This window comes from Phaethon lepturus, unplaced genomic scaffold (assembly GCF_000687285.1).
Source record: "Phaethon lepturus isolate BGI_N335 unplaced genomic scaffold, ASM68728v1 scaffold15318, whole genome shotgun sequence".
Lineage (NCBI taxonomy): Eukaryota > Metazoa > Chordata > Aves > Phaethontiformes > Phaethontidae > Phaethon > Phaethon lepturus.
Genome location: NW_010558411.1, coordinates 1 through 17,378, shown reverse-complemented (window position 1 = coordinate 17,378; position 17,378 = coordinate 1). Strand labels below are relative to the sequence as shown.

Sequence of the window (17,378 nt, the reverse complement as noted above, 5' to 3'; positions counted from 1 at the left end):
GGAAACACTGGGAGGAAAGCTCTGCCATAAAGGAAAACAGTTTGCTGCATTAGCCACTTGTCTTGGAGGCTTATAAATAAACCTTGAAGTTTGGAGATGATAATAATCCCTTTTCCAATACACATGTGCAGAAGTAGCCCTGACCACACAGCTACTGAGGCATGAAAAATGCTGTCAAATCCGTACCACTTGGCGCACAGAGTAAGAGCCAACTCTTAACAAGTATCACACTTAAGTAACATTTATTTTATGGGAGTGGATGGTCCAGGTTCAGAGTACTCATGCAGTTAAGGGCCTGGCGGCTGACAAGAGCTTTCCCCCATCTGTGCTATGTGTAAGCACTTCCGCTGAAGTGAAAGTAAGGCAGAACCACGATTCAGCAAGGTACAGGCACTTTGTTCCCAGTTCAAGCAGGGAAAAAAAAAAGCCTACATCAGGTCCTGGCCCCCCCACCCCAAAAAAGCCTCACGCTTGTTAAACAAAGTGTTGTAAAAAATAGAAAAAATCCAAGATACAGAAAGTCAGTGCTCCCTAACCATACACTACTAGTTTACATCATCATATGTAGGACCAGAAGGATAGGAAATAATAAAACAAAGCTTACTCTTAACAAGTGTTCAGCTACCTGGGACAGTTAGTGATATGTGTAATACCAAGCATGTGACAGCAGTATGGTAAGAGCCTGGCTTGGTATTGCCAACTGTGTCTTAACAGCTTGTCTAACTGTGTAGTCAAAGGACTGCTTGTAGGAAGTAACAGGAAAGGTATGTTAGATTCCATGTTATCTGGTTACATAAAGTGATTTACAAAAAAACTCAAGATACCAAACAATATTCTAAATAAATAGTTCATCTTCATGACTATATACAGAGTCCCCATTACATCAGTTATCCAAGAAGGGCATGTCTGTGTCCATGGGTGCTGGGGCAAGTTCATATAGATAGAAGAGCGTGGCCTCGCTTGCTTCTGCTTCTGTCAGAGGCTCTAGCCGCACCAGCTTGCTCTGGGTGGGCTGGGGGTCCAGGCTGCTCTCCAGCAGCTCATCCACTCCCAGGGGTTTGTCGACAGAGGAAGGAGTTTCGGTGGTGAAGCTCCCGCTGTCGACGGCGGCACCTGGGTTCCCATCCAGGAATGCAAGGAGAGGAAACGCAGTGTACTGTATGAGCTGCTTATCTGGGGGAAGAAAAATTCCCAAAACATGGTCAGTTCATGTGCCCTTCTGCACGCAAAAGGACAAAACCAAAACCTACCCCACAGAATTTACTTAAAGAACAATCAATAAAAAACATTATGGCTGTTTGTTTTACATGAGTGATTAAAGGAATGTTACATCCATGCATAGCGTTATTTGTTCGGATTCTCCTGCAAAACCAACTGTTTCTCTGCACCTGGTACAGTGCCAAAAACCTAAAAAGCAAGTATAGTTAAGTTTTGCGTTTTGGTTATGTGCTTATCAGTGTGACACAGAACTAGACAAATTGCAAATAACCAAGATGGTTTTTTAGAACAATGCTTGTTAAACTGTTTCAATAAAACACGACAACTAACCTGATTTGGGCTTAGAAACTTGTGTTTCCTGTGAAGCTGCTGGACCATCATTATTCTTGGTAGTTTCTATTCCCTTTGTCTCCATCTGGAAACAAAAGCAAAATCTTGAACACATGCTTAAAGCCTTTTCAATGCCACTAGAACACAGCTGACCAACTATTAAAAACCCTGAAATTTCTCTTTGTGCGGGGATGTTGTGCTGTCAGTTACCCATATGAATGGGTAAGACCTTGGCTTGAGAAAATGTGACATGGAAACACAGGCTTACCCAAGCAAGAACCAAAACACCAATGCTCACATGCAAATAGGACAAATTCAAAGAGCTAGGTCTTTGCTCTATCGCTTATTATTATGTTTCTTTTCCCACCAGACAATACAGATGAAAACATTCTGACTAAGGGTGTACCATGTTTGCAAGTACTAAAATCATACAGGATACAAAAGTCAAGAGACTGGTATAATGTACAAGTACTGATCTCAAGGTAATACGAGTTTTAAAGGACATTAATTTAATTAGTGTGCTTTTCCCTTTTCTGTTTAAAACCTCACAAACAGGATGAACTCAGCTGCAGCCTTCCTATTCTCATAGAAGTCTTCACAGCCAGAGCATGAAAGAAGTGCTATTACATCAGTAAAGAAAACAGTAAAGGATGAATAGAGTTTTGCATCTCTCACTACCGAGTACATTGAGCAATGGATTTCAGACTTACTTTGGTATTAGTGATATGATCTGTGGGATTCATCTGCACGGAGCTTGTAAAAAGCTGAATAAGACAAAACACATCAAGTTTTAGGTATCTCCATGCCGCTATTAAGAATACAAGAACCTTGCATCTGCATGTGTGAGAATAATCCCTGTACTTAATGTTTTCACCCTCTATCAGGATTAGTTTATTTACAGGTAGTAACTGCTTTTGCAAAGAAAACCTAGCTTTGCAGTGTAACAGTTCAGAATTCCATGAACCTCAGTCACAAAGGAAACAACTGTATTGCATCTAACTTAGTCTAACATGGTTTGCTGCAGTCTTAAAACACAGATTCCTTCTTACGTTGCTGCATGGAGAATTCAGCATACAAGAAGGAAGAACACATCGTCATCAGCTTTGCAAGTGACACCAAACTAGAAGGAGTCATCAATACACGGGAGAGCAGAGCCGCTGTTAAGAGGCGTCTCAGCAAGGTGGAAAAGGGGCCAACAGGCACTCCACCAAGTTCAACAGCCAAATGTGTTTAGGACACCATAAACTCATGCGCTGGCCCAGGTTAGGGAACAAACAGACAGCGAGCAGCTCCTCAGACAGCTACCTGGGAGTCTTGGTAGACAACACTCTACCATGCAAGCAGCATGGCCTTGCTACAGGGAGGCATGCTCTGCCACAGGCAAAGCACAGCCAGGAGGTCAGTGGATGCAATTATTTTTCTCTGCACAGCACCTGAGGCCACTTGGGGAAGAGCATCCAGTTTCAGGCCTCCCAGTACAAGAGTTTTCAAACTAGAGGGTGTCTGGAGGGCCACAGATGTTCGGGAGCTTATATGCAAGAGGCTGAGGGAGCTTGGCTAATCTTGTCTGGAGAGTGCAGACAAGGGAGGACAACTGCACTCTTCCACTGCTTCTAAAGAGGTGTTACAGAGAAGACAAACTCCACAGAGGTGGACAAAGGACAAGAGGCAAGAGCTACACACTGCAGCAGGAAAACTGTGACTGACGTAAGGAAATTCTTTTAAAAAGCATCAAGCGCTGGAACAGGCACCTGAGAGGCTGTGGCATCTCCCATGTTTGAAGATTTCAGAATTTGAGTCAACAAGGTCCTGAGCAACATGACCTAACTAACTGTCAAGCTGGCCCTGCTTTGAGCAAGGAGGCTGGACTAGATGACCTGCACAGGTAGGTCCTTTCCAACCTAGACCACTCTACTCAACATAAATCTGAAGAGAAATTGAGAAAGTATACTTATTTCTAAGACACAACCTGAAATGGCAGAGAAACTTGTAAAATAAATGCCAAGAGCCTTTTTAACCCCAGTTCATTGAGAAGACCACAGATGATGTGCTGAGCTATTTCAAAGCAACAGTATTAATCTAACTCATGTCTGAGTTCATGTAGCAATGTGAATATAAACGTTACTTCATTGAGAAAGCCATCCTTCAATAAAAAATGTAACCATTCTCTTGAGCAGTGGTGTAGCACTGAGAATTACACCAGTGCCCCAGGAACACATATTCACAAATATTTACAACTTTCCTTTTTTAAAGGGAAAAAAGAAAAAAAAGACCTGTTGTGTTTTAAATCTATTTTAAACAGTAACAACCCACACAAATAATAAAATAAACCGTGAAAATTACATCGACCAGGAGATCTGGATCTATGCTGAACTGTCGTCCCGATAACATAGCCTGGAAGTCCTCTAAACTGCAGTCGATACTGTCAAGATAATCCAGAAGTTCAACTCTAGAAGACAAACAATATTTTATTGCTGTATCACTTAACAAACAGAAGAGAAACCCACAATTAAGCTTTAAACAGATGTACTACATGCATCTAACAATCTTCATCAGAACTAGAGTGAACTAAGTCTTTTATTAGATACAACCTCTGGAGAAAAATGAAAACTTTTAGCATCTTTAGAGGAGAACCAAGTACAGCAGACGTGCTCCAAAACAGGTACCACATCAACATAACATGATGACATGACATCAGCAGAGATGCAATTCTTGCATCCAGGTAGCCCTAATGAGTTCCATCCGCCTGCAAGAGCTACGCAGTCAAATCCTGCAACATTACACTGTCAGATCATCAGACCCCAACTCATTCACTTCACAATGAAAACCAAAGATCCCATCTTAAAACACTAAGAAGAATCTTTAGAAACGGGCTAGAATAAAGGTGACCTAAAAAGTTCTCGATAGAAACTACTATTCAGTTCTTTTTACTTTGGTCAAACAATCCATTCTAATACTTGAAAAAACAAAAGGCCAGGCTACTCACTTTCCAAGAAGATTTATGTTCTGTGAAATTACTCCATTCTCATCGAGTATGGAATCCATCACTGAGACCGGATCTTCTGCAGTTAAAGTTGACTGGTTATTCAGCTGCACAGCACTTGACATGAGTGGACTTGTACTATCACTGACAGGGCTGAGGGGATCCTTAGCTGAGAGAGCAACTGATTCTGTGCTTTTATCCCCTTGAATTACAGGGGCATATTCTTCTTCGTTATCATCTTCCACAATTACAATATCGGGAGAATGACTACAGCTGTAATACGAGACAAATGAATTAAAGCATTTCATACACTCATTTAAGTTGGTACTATTCCACAGGTTTAGTTACTTCTCATTTTAGTCAAGCTACTATAAGGAAATAAACTTCCCTACTGCTTTTTAATATGAAACACAGCAAGATACTCTTAACATCTATTTTCCGTTGATGTGGTGCTGTAATGCTCAATAGTTAGTGCAGCTCAGCTAGCAGACACTGTTGTGCTAGGCCACAATAACAACTACTATAAAGACATAGGAACACTAATATTTTTTGCATTAGAACAACTATAAGCTCACATATAAACTTAATGTATGCAAGAAGTGGACCAAAGTATATGAGGCCATCAAACTAGACAGATTATATATATTTTGCATCTTCTCCCGTTGAACAGAATCAACTCTGGAGTATCCGTAACATAAAGGATCTCAGTCAATAATAGTGTTGTAGTTAATTAACCTTGTTATGTATACCAGGAAGGCAACCTAAAAACCAAGGAAGAGTTTCAAATCATTTGCTTTCCTCCATATTCTGGTCTTCCTAACCCTTAAGTAGCTCTTAGTTGTGCTGCCTTGCTATCATAACCTTCTCTTCAGGAAGCTTTTCCATCAGAGAATGCATTCCCAGATACCAGCCGAACAAGAACAATGGTACTAGTTCAAGTCTAAGCATCTAAGTTTTACTCCCTGAGGCATAATACAGGCCCTATCAATACAATGCAACTCAGGAAGAGAGTTGCATCTCAATCCCTGGACCAAGTTTCAACTGTTCATAGCTGAAAGATGAACTACTTCTACAGTGCTAAGTACAGACAGCAAGGAACATAGTCACAAAACATTGGGGACTGAAAAAACACCCCTGAAATTAAATGGCTTAATAAAGTTCAAAGACCACACCAACACTTGACAAAACAGCACATGCCAATTAAAATCTATAAAAACAAGGGAAGGCATCCCTGTCTGTATTCATAACCAAAAGTAAGAAGACATCACTTACTTCGTCTTTGGGCAAGTAATATATTTAACAAGAGTGCAATAATACAGATTGCTTCTCACTAGTTTCTATCCTCAGCATATTAAAACTCCAGCAGCCAATTAATTATTTGGAACAAATCTAGAGGTCAATAATTCAGAACCAAGTGTGAATTCACCGTTGAAGCTTCTATATGTGCAGGAGTATTGAATAATTCTGACCACTTCATTAAAAAAACCCAAAAACCTAAGACATCTGAATTACTGCATATTATACAACACTGAAAGCAAATTATCCATATAGATTTCTAGAGACTTCTTACTTGGAAGAATCTGAAGTGGTATCTTCATTTGCTTCTGGTGTAACAGGAAGATTTTCTTCATCATCCATGGGATTTTCTTCATCACCCACATCCTCAGTGACATCATAAATAATAATGTCATCTGAAATCTGTTCCCTTTGTTTTAAGCCCTCATTTCTGTTGAGAGGTACCTGAGAATTATTTTTGAAAAGAGTCAGGGGACAGAAGGACAATAAGCTTCAGCATTCTGACAGTTATCAGTGCATCTTACAATGCTTCAGTTCTAAAGAGGTGTAAGAGCTTTCCTACACCTGGGCGATTACAAGCTGTTTGTATAGATCTACATTTAGTAGAAAAACTATACAAATAAACGAACATGCTGGAGAATAGCAACTACAGAAAAAAAAAGTTTGGCAAATACTACAGGCATAGAAATAAAAATATACTAGCACTGTCAGCAAAAGCAACAAAAAAGCTGCGACAACAGGACTACACAAGAACTAAAAATTTTAAAACAGTGACTGCCATTTAAATAGCACTTTGTTACAAAGCTAGTAATTCCAGTACCGTGCTACAGCACTCATTCTAATGATTTCCCCACCAACCATTATTTGGACAGCAGAAAATAACTTTCAGTGGCAGGACACATTCAAATGGCACAGCAGCTTTGCTGGGTTGGATGCTGCCTTGCAGAGCAACACGCCGGATCCTTATCCCTGTGTGGGGCTAGGGGTGCCTAACCCCCCGAGATAACACCACAACATACATATGCTATTTCTAACAGCATTATTATTAAAAGCAAACTGCTTTCAGTAGGATCATATCAAGCTGTATTTAATACACAGGTAACTGGCTTATAGGTGCTTATATTGAAAAGTGATGGTGATTATCAGCACACTTGTCTCTAAAGGAAATGCAACAGGGCACATCACTTCTAAAAGTTGATAGCTCTCGGTACATAGCTACATTTTATTCCCCGTAAGACAAGCTACTTAATCTGTCTGCCCCCCTCCACTCCTTCCTTTGTCATAACAAAGAGAGCACACAGAAGAAAACTTACATGGTGGTTACTGTCAGCTGGTTCTTTCACAATTTGCTGAAATACATTCGACTTTGTAGGTCCATTAGTGTTCAGAAGTAGCGGCCTAGATCAGAAATAATTAAGGAAGCAAGCCATTTAAAAACAAATTCTTTAGTTTCAGTCAACAAAACATTTCAGTATATTGACTGGACAGCAAGTTTTCAAGACCGTATTTACCTCTTGCGTTTTAGGCTCACTAGTTGGTTATTCTGCACCAAGGTAACAATAAATTGTACAATCTATAAGGAAAAGAACACTATTGTTAGTCGCTCTACTCTAATTTTTTCTCTCAGAGTACCCAGATATCTTATAGCAGAACATTTCAATAATAAAATCTATACATAAACAGCAGAACACTTATTTTGTGTAGTAACTTTCATATAGAGATGTTCTGGAAAGTTAAAAATTGTGGTAGAATAGAAAACACTGCTGGTAATATCTGAAAAGTGTAGTCAGTTGTCTGAGAAAGGCTTTTCACATAGCAGGCAGTAAGAACAGATTTTGACGCTAAATCATCTGGTGACACCCCACCTGAAGCACTGTGTCCAGCTCTGGAGCCCTCAGCACAGGAAAGACATGGACTTGCTGGAGAGGGTCCAGAGGAGGGCCACAAAAATTATCAGAGGGATGGAACACCTCTCCTGTGAGGAAAGGCTGAGATAGCTGGTGGTGTTCCACCTGGAGAAGAGAAGGCTCCAGGGAGACCTTATTGCTTTTTAGCAGGGCCTGCAGTTATAGGACAAGGGGTAATGGTTTTAAACTAAAAGAGAACAGATTTTGACTAGATATAAGGAAGAAATTTTTCACACTGAGGGTGGTGAAACCCTGCCACAGGTTGCCCAGAGAGGTGGTAGATGCTGCATCCCTGGAAACATTCCAGGTCAGGTTGGATGGGGCTCTGAGCAACCTGACCTAGTTGAAGATGTCCCTGCTGGGAGTCTGTTACAGACCACCCAACCAAGATGAAGAGACAGGTGATACATTCTATAAGCGACTGGGCCCCTCACTACAAGAAGGATGTTGAGGTGCTTGAGCGTGTCCAGAGAAGGGCAACAAAGCTGGTGAGGGGTCGGGAACACAAGTCTTATGAGGAGCGGCTAAGGGAACTGGGGTTTGTTCAGTCTGGAGAAGAGGAGGCTGAGGGGAGACCTTGTCGCTCTCTACAACTACCTGAAAGGGGGTTGTGGCGACGAGGGCCTCTTCTCCCAAGTAACTAGTGATAGGACAAGAGGAAATGGCCTCAAGTTGCACCAGGGGAGGTTTAGATTGGATATTAGGAAAAATTTCTTCACTGAGAGGGTGGTCAGGCATTGGAACAGGCTGCCCAGGGAGGTGGTGGAGTCGCCATCTCTGGAAGTGTTCAAGAAACATGTGGATGTGACACTTCAGGACATGGTTTAGAGGACATGGTGGCGCTGGATTGATGGTTGGACTTGATGATCTTGAAGGTCCTTTCCAACCTAGTGATTCTGTGCTCATTGCAGGGGGGTTGGACTAGATGGCCTTTAAAGGTCCCTTCCAACCCAAACTATTCTATGATCATACAGTACACAGAAAAATATCCAGTAACTCAAACTATTAGAAGAATTCTAATATGCAATGACAGAAGGCACACAGGGATGTTGACTGTATACATGACCTGTATCTGTAAATACTGGCGTTGGTGAAAGGCATTTTTGACAGATTCAGAAAAAATTACAAATACACTTAACAGCATTTATCAGCTGTCTTCCTTTTTTGAAATGTTAGACTTTCTTCCCCTATGTTTTATGTTTAAGAACTGAATGCATGTATCTAGCTTGAACAAACTGGAAAAAAAATAATCAGTAAGAGTCTTTGCTACAAGGCTGCTTTCAGTGATGCTATTTCTAGTACCTAAAAAAAATAAAATCTGTAAGCTCTTTGCATTTACATCAGTTTTGGTAATCATAAATCTAACTGTTAAACTAAGCTAAGCTAACATATTATCAATGGGTTCCACTCAATAATCTGTTCTTCTGATCACTGACCCACTGACTTCTGAAGTGGGACAACAGTGAATTTCCAGTACAAAACTTTGTAATTCTTGCAGTGAGAGTTTTTCGTGAGATCATCCAACACACCATAGTAGTCATCCTATTCCTGAGGTAAAAAATGGATGGACCATTTTAAGGGTACTGTAATGAATGATGTACAATGTTCTTGAATCTCTTTCTTTGAAATGGTTACAAGAGTTTGGCCTTGTCTTCTGCTTATGTGGTGAAATACACTGAACATTCGTTTCACCAGATTTGTTCACCGTACACCACCCTGTTGCTTCTTCTATTAAAGAGACATTTCCTACACTACAAAAAAAAAAAACCCAGTGAGGGCAAAGCAAAGTAACATGCGGCACAGGATTCCTACTTCAGAAGCACTCATTCACTAACTCATTCACATACAACACTTGAATGAAGCCTTACCTTCCGAATAACTTGCTGTTGTTGCAAGTGTTTTGCTCTCAGTTCTGCCACTTCCCTCCAAAGGGATTCATTCTCCCTGTTTGAAAAGGATGATTTAAAAGTCAAACTAAAACTGAGTTTTACAATATTTACATTAATAATTTTTGTTAAAGATTAGTTAGTTAGATTAGATTTTGTTAAAGATTAGCTTCATTAAAGCTCTTTGAAATGTATTTTTAGACTGGGAGAGAAGTCACACAGTCAGCAGCCTTGGCAAATAATTACAAAACTGAGACCCAAACACAAGAAATAGCCTGTGGAGAATTTCCAGTCTCCTTAAAAAAAGAAAATTTAAATCCCAAGTTTGGCACATACATTCAGCATTTAAAAATTAACTATTTTGTTTCTTTTCCCATAACAAAGTTACCTTCCCCTCTTCCCTCTAGTAATTAAATTCTAAGGAATTAAAAAAAAAAAAAAATCAAGCACACAACTGGTTTCTGGCAGCAGCAAAGGACTAAACAGTGTAAAAATGCAGTTTCCTCTCACCACTAAAAACCAAAATTCTTCATCTACATCAAGCCTGTTTGTCCTCTCTCGCACACCTCTTGCTAGATGCAAGCCACCCGTCAGAAACAGTACATCCACCTTGAAAGTATCTTTACAGAACAAACTCTCCAAGTCACACATACAGCTGTAGGTCATCTTATCAGTTGCCTCTATTAACTCCAGTAAAGGGGCACATTGGGTGCTAAAAAATAATAGGAGCACAGCAGAGATGGCAGTTTTCATGAAACACTGCCATTTTGCAAACCTCGGTTGTTCCAGTACTCACAGGAGTATTTTATACTGATACAGTATAAAAACGGCTGTAAAGTGGCCCTTGCTATTGTATCCATGAACCTTGTTGTTTCCAACAGCATAAAGCATATTAAAAGGTAGATAATGAATACTGAAAGCTTCAATGAATAAGGAAAGACAACATACCATCCTCCTCTCTTCTGCAGTTTAGTTTTCAACACAGATGTATGCCAAAAAAAGGAGGAAAATCCACCAGCGTTTGGGTTTTTAGGAAACCCTAAAGCTAAGTTTTCAGAAACAGCTGTTTATATGTAGTGTGATGAAGCTTATTACTCACTCCTCAAACTGCTCCTATGTCCAACGTACAATTTAAGAGTACAGTTACATCACAAATTTAACAAATGAGGTCAGGGATCCTGAACTTTCTCAATTTTCTCATCAGCTTTATTAACATGTTTTGTAGGACTAGGTCTTCTGATTTAGCTCTAGTTTCTACCTCAATAATTTTAAACTCATGGGACAACAACATGGATGTCAAAGACCAAACATTCTATCTTCTCACCTCTACAAACTATCATGTTGTTAGCAACTGGATGTCATCTGAGCCAAAGTCAGCCCTGCTCTGGGCAGGGTTTAGACCTGACGGCCTTCTGAGGTTCCTTCCTACCCTAATTCATCTATGGTTTGAAAAGGGTGAATATGAACATTTTTACTCTACACTGGCCAAATTCTAACAAAGAGTCTTCCTAGCCAAAATAAATTTGCCTCTGAATATTCTACCACTCCAGTAATTAGAGCTGAAGACTAGAAATGACAGCATTTTACTTCTTAATACTTGAACTGATCAATGACCTCTGCCACAGAGGTACAACAACCATTTACATTCTCAACTTAATGTAAGTTAAGGAGTCCTGAGATAGAGTTACTGTTGAGATGCTGAGACTTACAGCACATGAGCTTATGCTCATATATTCCGTCTCTATCTACATAGTCTAAAGGATTAAGTAATTTGTAACACACATTTCTTTCATTGTTGAGAGTAAATCGTAACAACTAAATTGGTAGTAATGCAATTCTAAAAATACTCTATTTACATTTGGATTTTAGATTTTGTACCTCTGTCACTCAGGTAACTAATGAGTTTCCAAATTAGACTTCTAAACAGATTTTCATTAACTCTTCTGCAATTTTTAGCCGTGTGGGAATGAAGACAGGAAAATAAAAAAGCAATGAGCAAAGACATTAATTGTAGGAAGAAAGTAGTATAAGCAATTTGCACAAACCGAACTCTGCCTCAATCTAAACACAGTAATTACTTCAAACTTGAAGACACAAAACAGCATACATTATGTATGCTAAGAGCTAAGTTGAATATTCAGCATTATGGAACTATTATTAAAGGTGTTATTTAATTGCCCACCAAGAGACAGTTCTTAAAACACCAACATTGCCTATTACTTTTAGTCATATCACAATATTCAACTTCTAATGCAATTCTTTTATTGAAATTTATTTTCCTAAAGCAGTATTTAAAGTTAGGCAGTAAGACATCAAGAGATGCCTAAAATTAGGTGTTTGTCCAATATCTGTTATCAGAATTACTCAATTTTAGGGATCTGATGGAGCAACTTACGTCTTCAAAGCAGACAATCGAGATTCAATAGTCTCTTGTTTAGTTTGCACTTTTTGAGCACTACTTATTATTTTGGAGAGATCTTCTTGACGTATCTTGTTTTCTTCAGGTCTTGAAGAAGAAACCTTTAAAAGATTTGAATTCAGAAACAACACTTTCCTTTACTCATTGGTAACTATTATTTTCTTTTGGTGATCAAGTATATTTTCTTCTAGTGTTGATAAACTATACATTTAAGTTAATACTAAACCAAGCATCAAATTAAAAAAATACAGAAACACACAGAAATGTCCTCTTACAGTTGTCATCACATTAGCTTTAGCTGTTACAAACATTTGTGTACATTCAGATTCCTCAGACATTCTTCTAAGTGCTCCACAATAACCCAATGTTAATAAGTGTATCCCTCTCACCTTAGTTTAACTTGCCATATTTCTATTCGATATCTATATTCACCTTACTCACAATAACAGCAGAGCACATTTCAGAATCACATTTAGCAGCGTAACAAACATGTTTATAGGTTTGCTCCCTGTTCTCTTTGGTGGCAAGTTTAATGTTTACAGTAGCTTTGATCTGAAACAAGCTACAGAAACAAGCAGACTGTTATATTACTGATGGTAAAGTCAATGCATGCTCTGCACTTCTCCTAATACCCATTTGCAAAATATCATATTTGCGTAACTTACTCATTTTTGCCATCTGTGAAATTTACTTACAACAAAGTATGTGACAGCAAAGCAGGTTAGGTAAAGAAGCCTAGTCAAATCTCCCCAAATACCTTTATACAAGTCAAGAGATATATGAGAGCTGCGCAGTTTGCTTGCCCAAACTTACTTCACTCACAGTCCTGGAATTAAACTTGATCTGAACTTTGCCATTCACTCATACTTACTAGTACAGGTTTTCCTCATACTGAATCTTCACTAACCTTCCTTTTAATGTGTTCCAACAAGTCCTCCCGGCCCTGCTTAAAATATGGGTGCTGAAACTCTACTGGACCATCTCGCTCCAGTTTTACAATCCCAGAATCAACATGGACAACTTTACGGAAGCCATCTTTAAAAAAAAGAAAAAAAAAAAACAACCTCTCAAAACCCACATTAAGCAATTCAAACTATGCTGTTCCAACTATCTTGTTACCAGTTCTGAGGATGAGACAGTAGCCTGGTTGCAGAGAACACAGGGCCACTGCTCAAAGGATTAACTGTCTATAACTAAACATATACAGGATCTAGAACTATGCTCGAAAGCAAAAACCCAAGAACTTACACATGTTTAACTGTCTGACAAAGCTTGCCATGTTGTTGTGCTTGAAGTACTTGGGAAGAATCTCTTTTGCGAACCTCTGTTCATCCAACACCAAGAAACTCTGGCCATTCTAAAATGAGAGAGACACATTAAGCTACTTAAAGACCATTGTAGAAAACACGCTGGGCTTTTAGAATTAATCACCAGATAGGAATGTTTCCTTTGTGCATGCAGTATGTAACTGATCTGCTTGCCTACAATTTTCCACAACAAAAAGTGTACAAACCCTGCAGTTCCAAAGCAACAGAGTATTGCTATCCATAACTGAAGGGGAACATCTCTATTGTTACTCATGGATTCCTCAAGAAATTAATTGTTTACCAACAATTACTAAGGCTTCACTACAGGACAACACTATCAATTTTGTATATAGCTTCAGAGTACTGGAAAGGAATCTAACAAAGAGACTGTGCAAGGAAAAAACCTAACAACCAGCCGAGAGTCCCTTCTACTTTCCAGTATAAAAGCATGATTAGTTTGATAGGACTGGTAGAGCAGACGGAGCTGTCAAAGAGCTAAGGGTGTCCACTGGGTTTTGGAGCTACCAGGAAGGTAACCACCCAAGGCAATAACTCTGTCCTCCTGGGACGCCAGTTTTGAGTCTTTTTTTCATCCACGGGCTTTGACTAAAATAGAAGGCTCAGCTCTTTATTCTTCAGTGACTGTGCTCCATTAACTGAAGGACAAGTAATTGACAGAATCCAAATTAGCTACTTCAAAATGGTTTAGGTTTTGTCTGTACATCCACAGCAACTCTCACCCTGTATTTAATGAGAAGCCTATCATCTTTGACAAATGTCAACACTGATACTGCATCTTCTTAGAAGCCCTTTAGTTCAAGGACTCACATCTGTCTCTTACCCTCAAATGCCAGCAGCTCTATGATCCCAAGAAGCTTGCCGAACCAACCATAAGACCACGTGAGAGCCTTGCTCAAGAGCTTGTTTCTGACAAACCAGTAAGCATTGTCACAAAAAGGATTTACAAATGGCTCACCATTGGATGAGTTAGGAGTTTAAGACTGAGAGGAGGGTAGGAAGATGAAAGCTTCCCAGTAATGCCTTACCTACCTCCTGCTGAGAATCAGTCAGTGGAATCGAAAGGGGAAGCAAAAGAATGGGCAGGAACAGATGATTTTAGCCAGTGCGTTAATGAAACTCATCAGCTGCGGGTACCCAAACAGCACTACAGTGACCTGTGATGCCAACAGACAGCTTTCATGCAGCACCTCATTTCATTGTCACTTTGACATTGTTCAGGCCTAGCGCAGAAAAATCTGGGAAACACATCTACTAGTTCTTGTTGCCCTGACAATTGTTTACACCAAAGCTGTACAGATGTTAAGGCATGACTTGAACTCTCTGAAGCATTACTACATAGCTAAATACAGTTTTAAAGCCCTAGTGTTACTGACTGCAGCATACAGCAATCTTCCAAGTACTTCATTTGGTACTCCTTGTACGTGTTTCCATGGACAATGCATACCCATGGCTTCACTGAGATACAGAATAGAAAAGACTATTTCAGTTGGAAGGGACCTACATCAATCATCTAGTCCAAATGCTGACCACTTTGGGGCTAGCCAAAAGTTAAAGCATGTTAAGGGCATTGTCTATATGCCTCTTGAACACTGACAAGCTTGGGGCATTGACCACCTCCCTAGGAAGCCTGTTCCAGTGCTTGACAACCCTCTTGGTAACGAAATGCTACCTAATATCCAGTCTAAACCTTCCCTGGTGCAGCTTTGAACCACTCCCACACGTCCCATCCCTGGGTCCCAGGAAAAAAGAGATCAGCACCCTCCTCTCCACTTCCCCTCCTCAGGAAGCTGCAGAGAGCGAGGTCGCCTGTCAGCCTCCTTCTCACCAAACTAGACAAACCCAGAATCCTTAGCCACTGCTCACAGGACATGCCTTCCAGCCCTTTCACCAGCTTTGTTGCCCTCCTCTGGATACATTTGAGTACCTTCACATCCTCCTTAAATTGCAGAGCCCAGAACTACCCAGAGTACTCAAGGTGGGGCTGCACCAACGCTGAATACAACGGGACAACTACCCCTCTTCACCACTGGTCATGCTGTGTTTGATGGACCCCAGGATGGGGTTTGCCCTCTGGGCTGCCAGGGCACACTGCTGACATACTGAACCTGCTGCTGACCAGCACTCCAAACCCTTTCTGCCAGGCTGCTCTCCAGCCACTCGATCACCCTCTTTACATTTGTGCCTGGCATTACCCTGTCCCAGGTACAGAATTCAGCATTTCGGCTTGTTAAAATGTCATCCCATTAATCACAGCCCAGTGCTCCACCCTATCCAGATATGTAAGCAGGGAGAGAAAAGTTGGCTGTTCAGATTATGTTTACCCTTACAGTGTAAGGATATGGATCTGTATAGGAGGAAAGTGAAATATTATAGTAACTGTGCTCTTCCATCCCTGTTACATTTGGTACACTTTTGCTACCTCATAATATTGACATGGCGTATTTTTATAAGATATCATCACTCGTGTACCAAGTGATCCCAATACCTCCCCCCACCAAGAATTGCTGGATGCTGATAACATCAACTGCGATTAGTGGATCTTCCTTCCACAGCCTTACAGAATATAAAAAATTTAGTTTTTATTTTTAATTAAGAAAATAATACAAGGATCACTAATAATAGCCTTGGTGTGCTTGAGATAAACACAAGCAATTAATTTGGAAAGTCTCCATTAAAAGCAAAAAGCTGGCAAAAAAGGCACTTAAGCTAGATAATGTGAAATATGTTCATCTGATTTGTGTGATGAAGTGTAATCTTCTGTCCTACATACCCTTGTATGACCGCAAGCCTAAGTCTAGCAGAGTGGTTAATGTATATAGTTCCTGCCTCTTGCGAAAGGCACCTAGCGAACATTCTGGTATATCAGCTCAAACCAGTTTGACCACTGACCGCATAGTATTGTGTAAAGAGAAACTTGTAAAGTGCATGCATAAAGTTTGGGGTCATCCTGGGGGCACGCTGAGGAAGATTCGAGAAGACCCTAGAAGGAGAAGAGGGCATGCACTGGAAGAAGACACGCCTATTCATGAATATGTATTAGTATAAGGGATATAAACCGAAAACAGGAACTGTATGGCGTGCGTCTTCATGGAGCGGAGACTCCCGGCGCACCCAGCACTGTTTGCTTGCCTCTATTCGTTTAATAAATTGTAAACTTAAATTGGAATCCTGTTTGGGACTCAAGTCATTTATCTCAATAATATCTAAATCTTCATATAACCCTTAGCATCTCTCTTTAAAAAAAAAAAAAATCAGAAGGAAAGATGCCGTAATCTACTGACTCTACCTGCTTCATTCTTCAGGAAGTTTTGGCTGAAGTTACTGGTTACCATTATTGGTACAATGTTTAAGACGACATTTTATCATGGCTTGAGCATTTAAAATAAACTCTGCTGAGAGCTGCCATCTCAACACCACTTGAAAATGCCTATACAGTTTGAGAATGGGATTTTTAAAATAGAAATTATCTTAAAAACATCTACATTATAGAGAAAAAATAAGTTATTATTAAAAAAGCCTGCTTTAGCGTTTATCACAAGAATTAATGATGCTTACTGCAGCAAACTTGACAGCCCTTTCACTATATTGTAAGAAAGGGGTTGTTTCCTGACTTCCAATATTTTAAGATACTTACAAACTCTGTGCTCTGATTAATATTTGTTACTCACTACACCAGCCTGTATTTAAATATAAAGGATTCAAGATGAAAGGACATCCAACTCAGGTTTTCCATTTAAAAAAACACCACCAATCAGATGTATATCAGCACGGCCACTGTACATGTTTAACCTGCGGCTCCTGGGACAGTGACTTCAGTTGAATAGTAATGTTTGCATTATATTCAATTGAATTATTATTCAGTTGAATAATAATCAAATTACTGAAATAAACAGAGGCAGAGCAACACTTGCGCGCCGCCCCATCGCCGCTGATGGGTACCCAATTTCACTTTCTCCAGACGGACACCCGTGAGCCACATTTCCCTGACGCCGCCCCGCAGCACACTCGTCC

At 40.0% G+C, this 17,378-nt stretch overlaps 1 protein-coding gene across 1 annotated transcript; it reads right to left on the bottom strand.

The window, feature by feature from the left end:
- Positions 1-229: 229 nt before the first annotated feature.
- On the bottom strand, positions 230-13,391 carry HSF2 (heat shock transcription factor 2). Its single transcript, XM_010293057.1, has 12 exons — positions 13,288-13,391; positions 12,947-13,074; positions 12,016-12,140; positions 9,603-9,678; positions 7,339-7,400; positions 7,141-7,225; positions 6,102-6,271; positions 4,535-4,804; positions 3,892-3,997; positions 2,259-2,312; positions 1,549-1,633; positions 230-1,173 (listed from the first exon to the last, which is right to left on the bottom strand). Exons 1-12 carry the CDS (start codon positions 13,316-13,318, stop codon positions 884-886), a joined length of 1,482 nt encoding a protein of 493 aa, XP_010291359.1. The 5' UTR covers positions 13,319-13,391; the 3' UTR covers positions 230-883.
- Between the last annotated feature and the right edge of the window lie 3,987 nt (positions 13,392-17,378).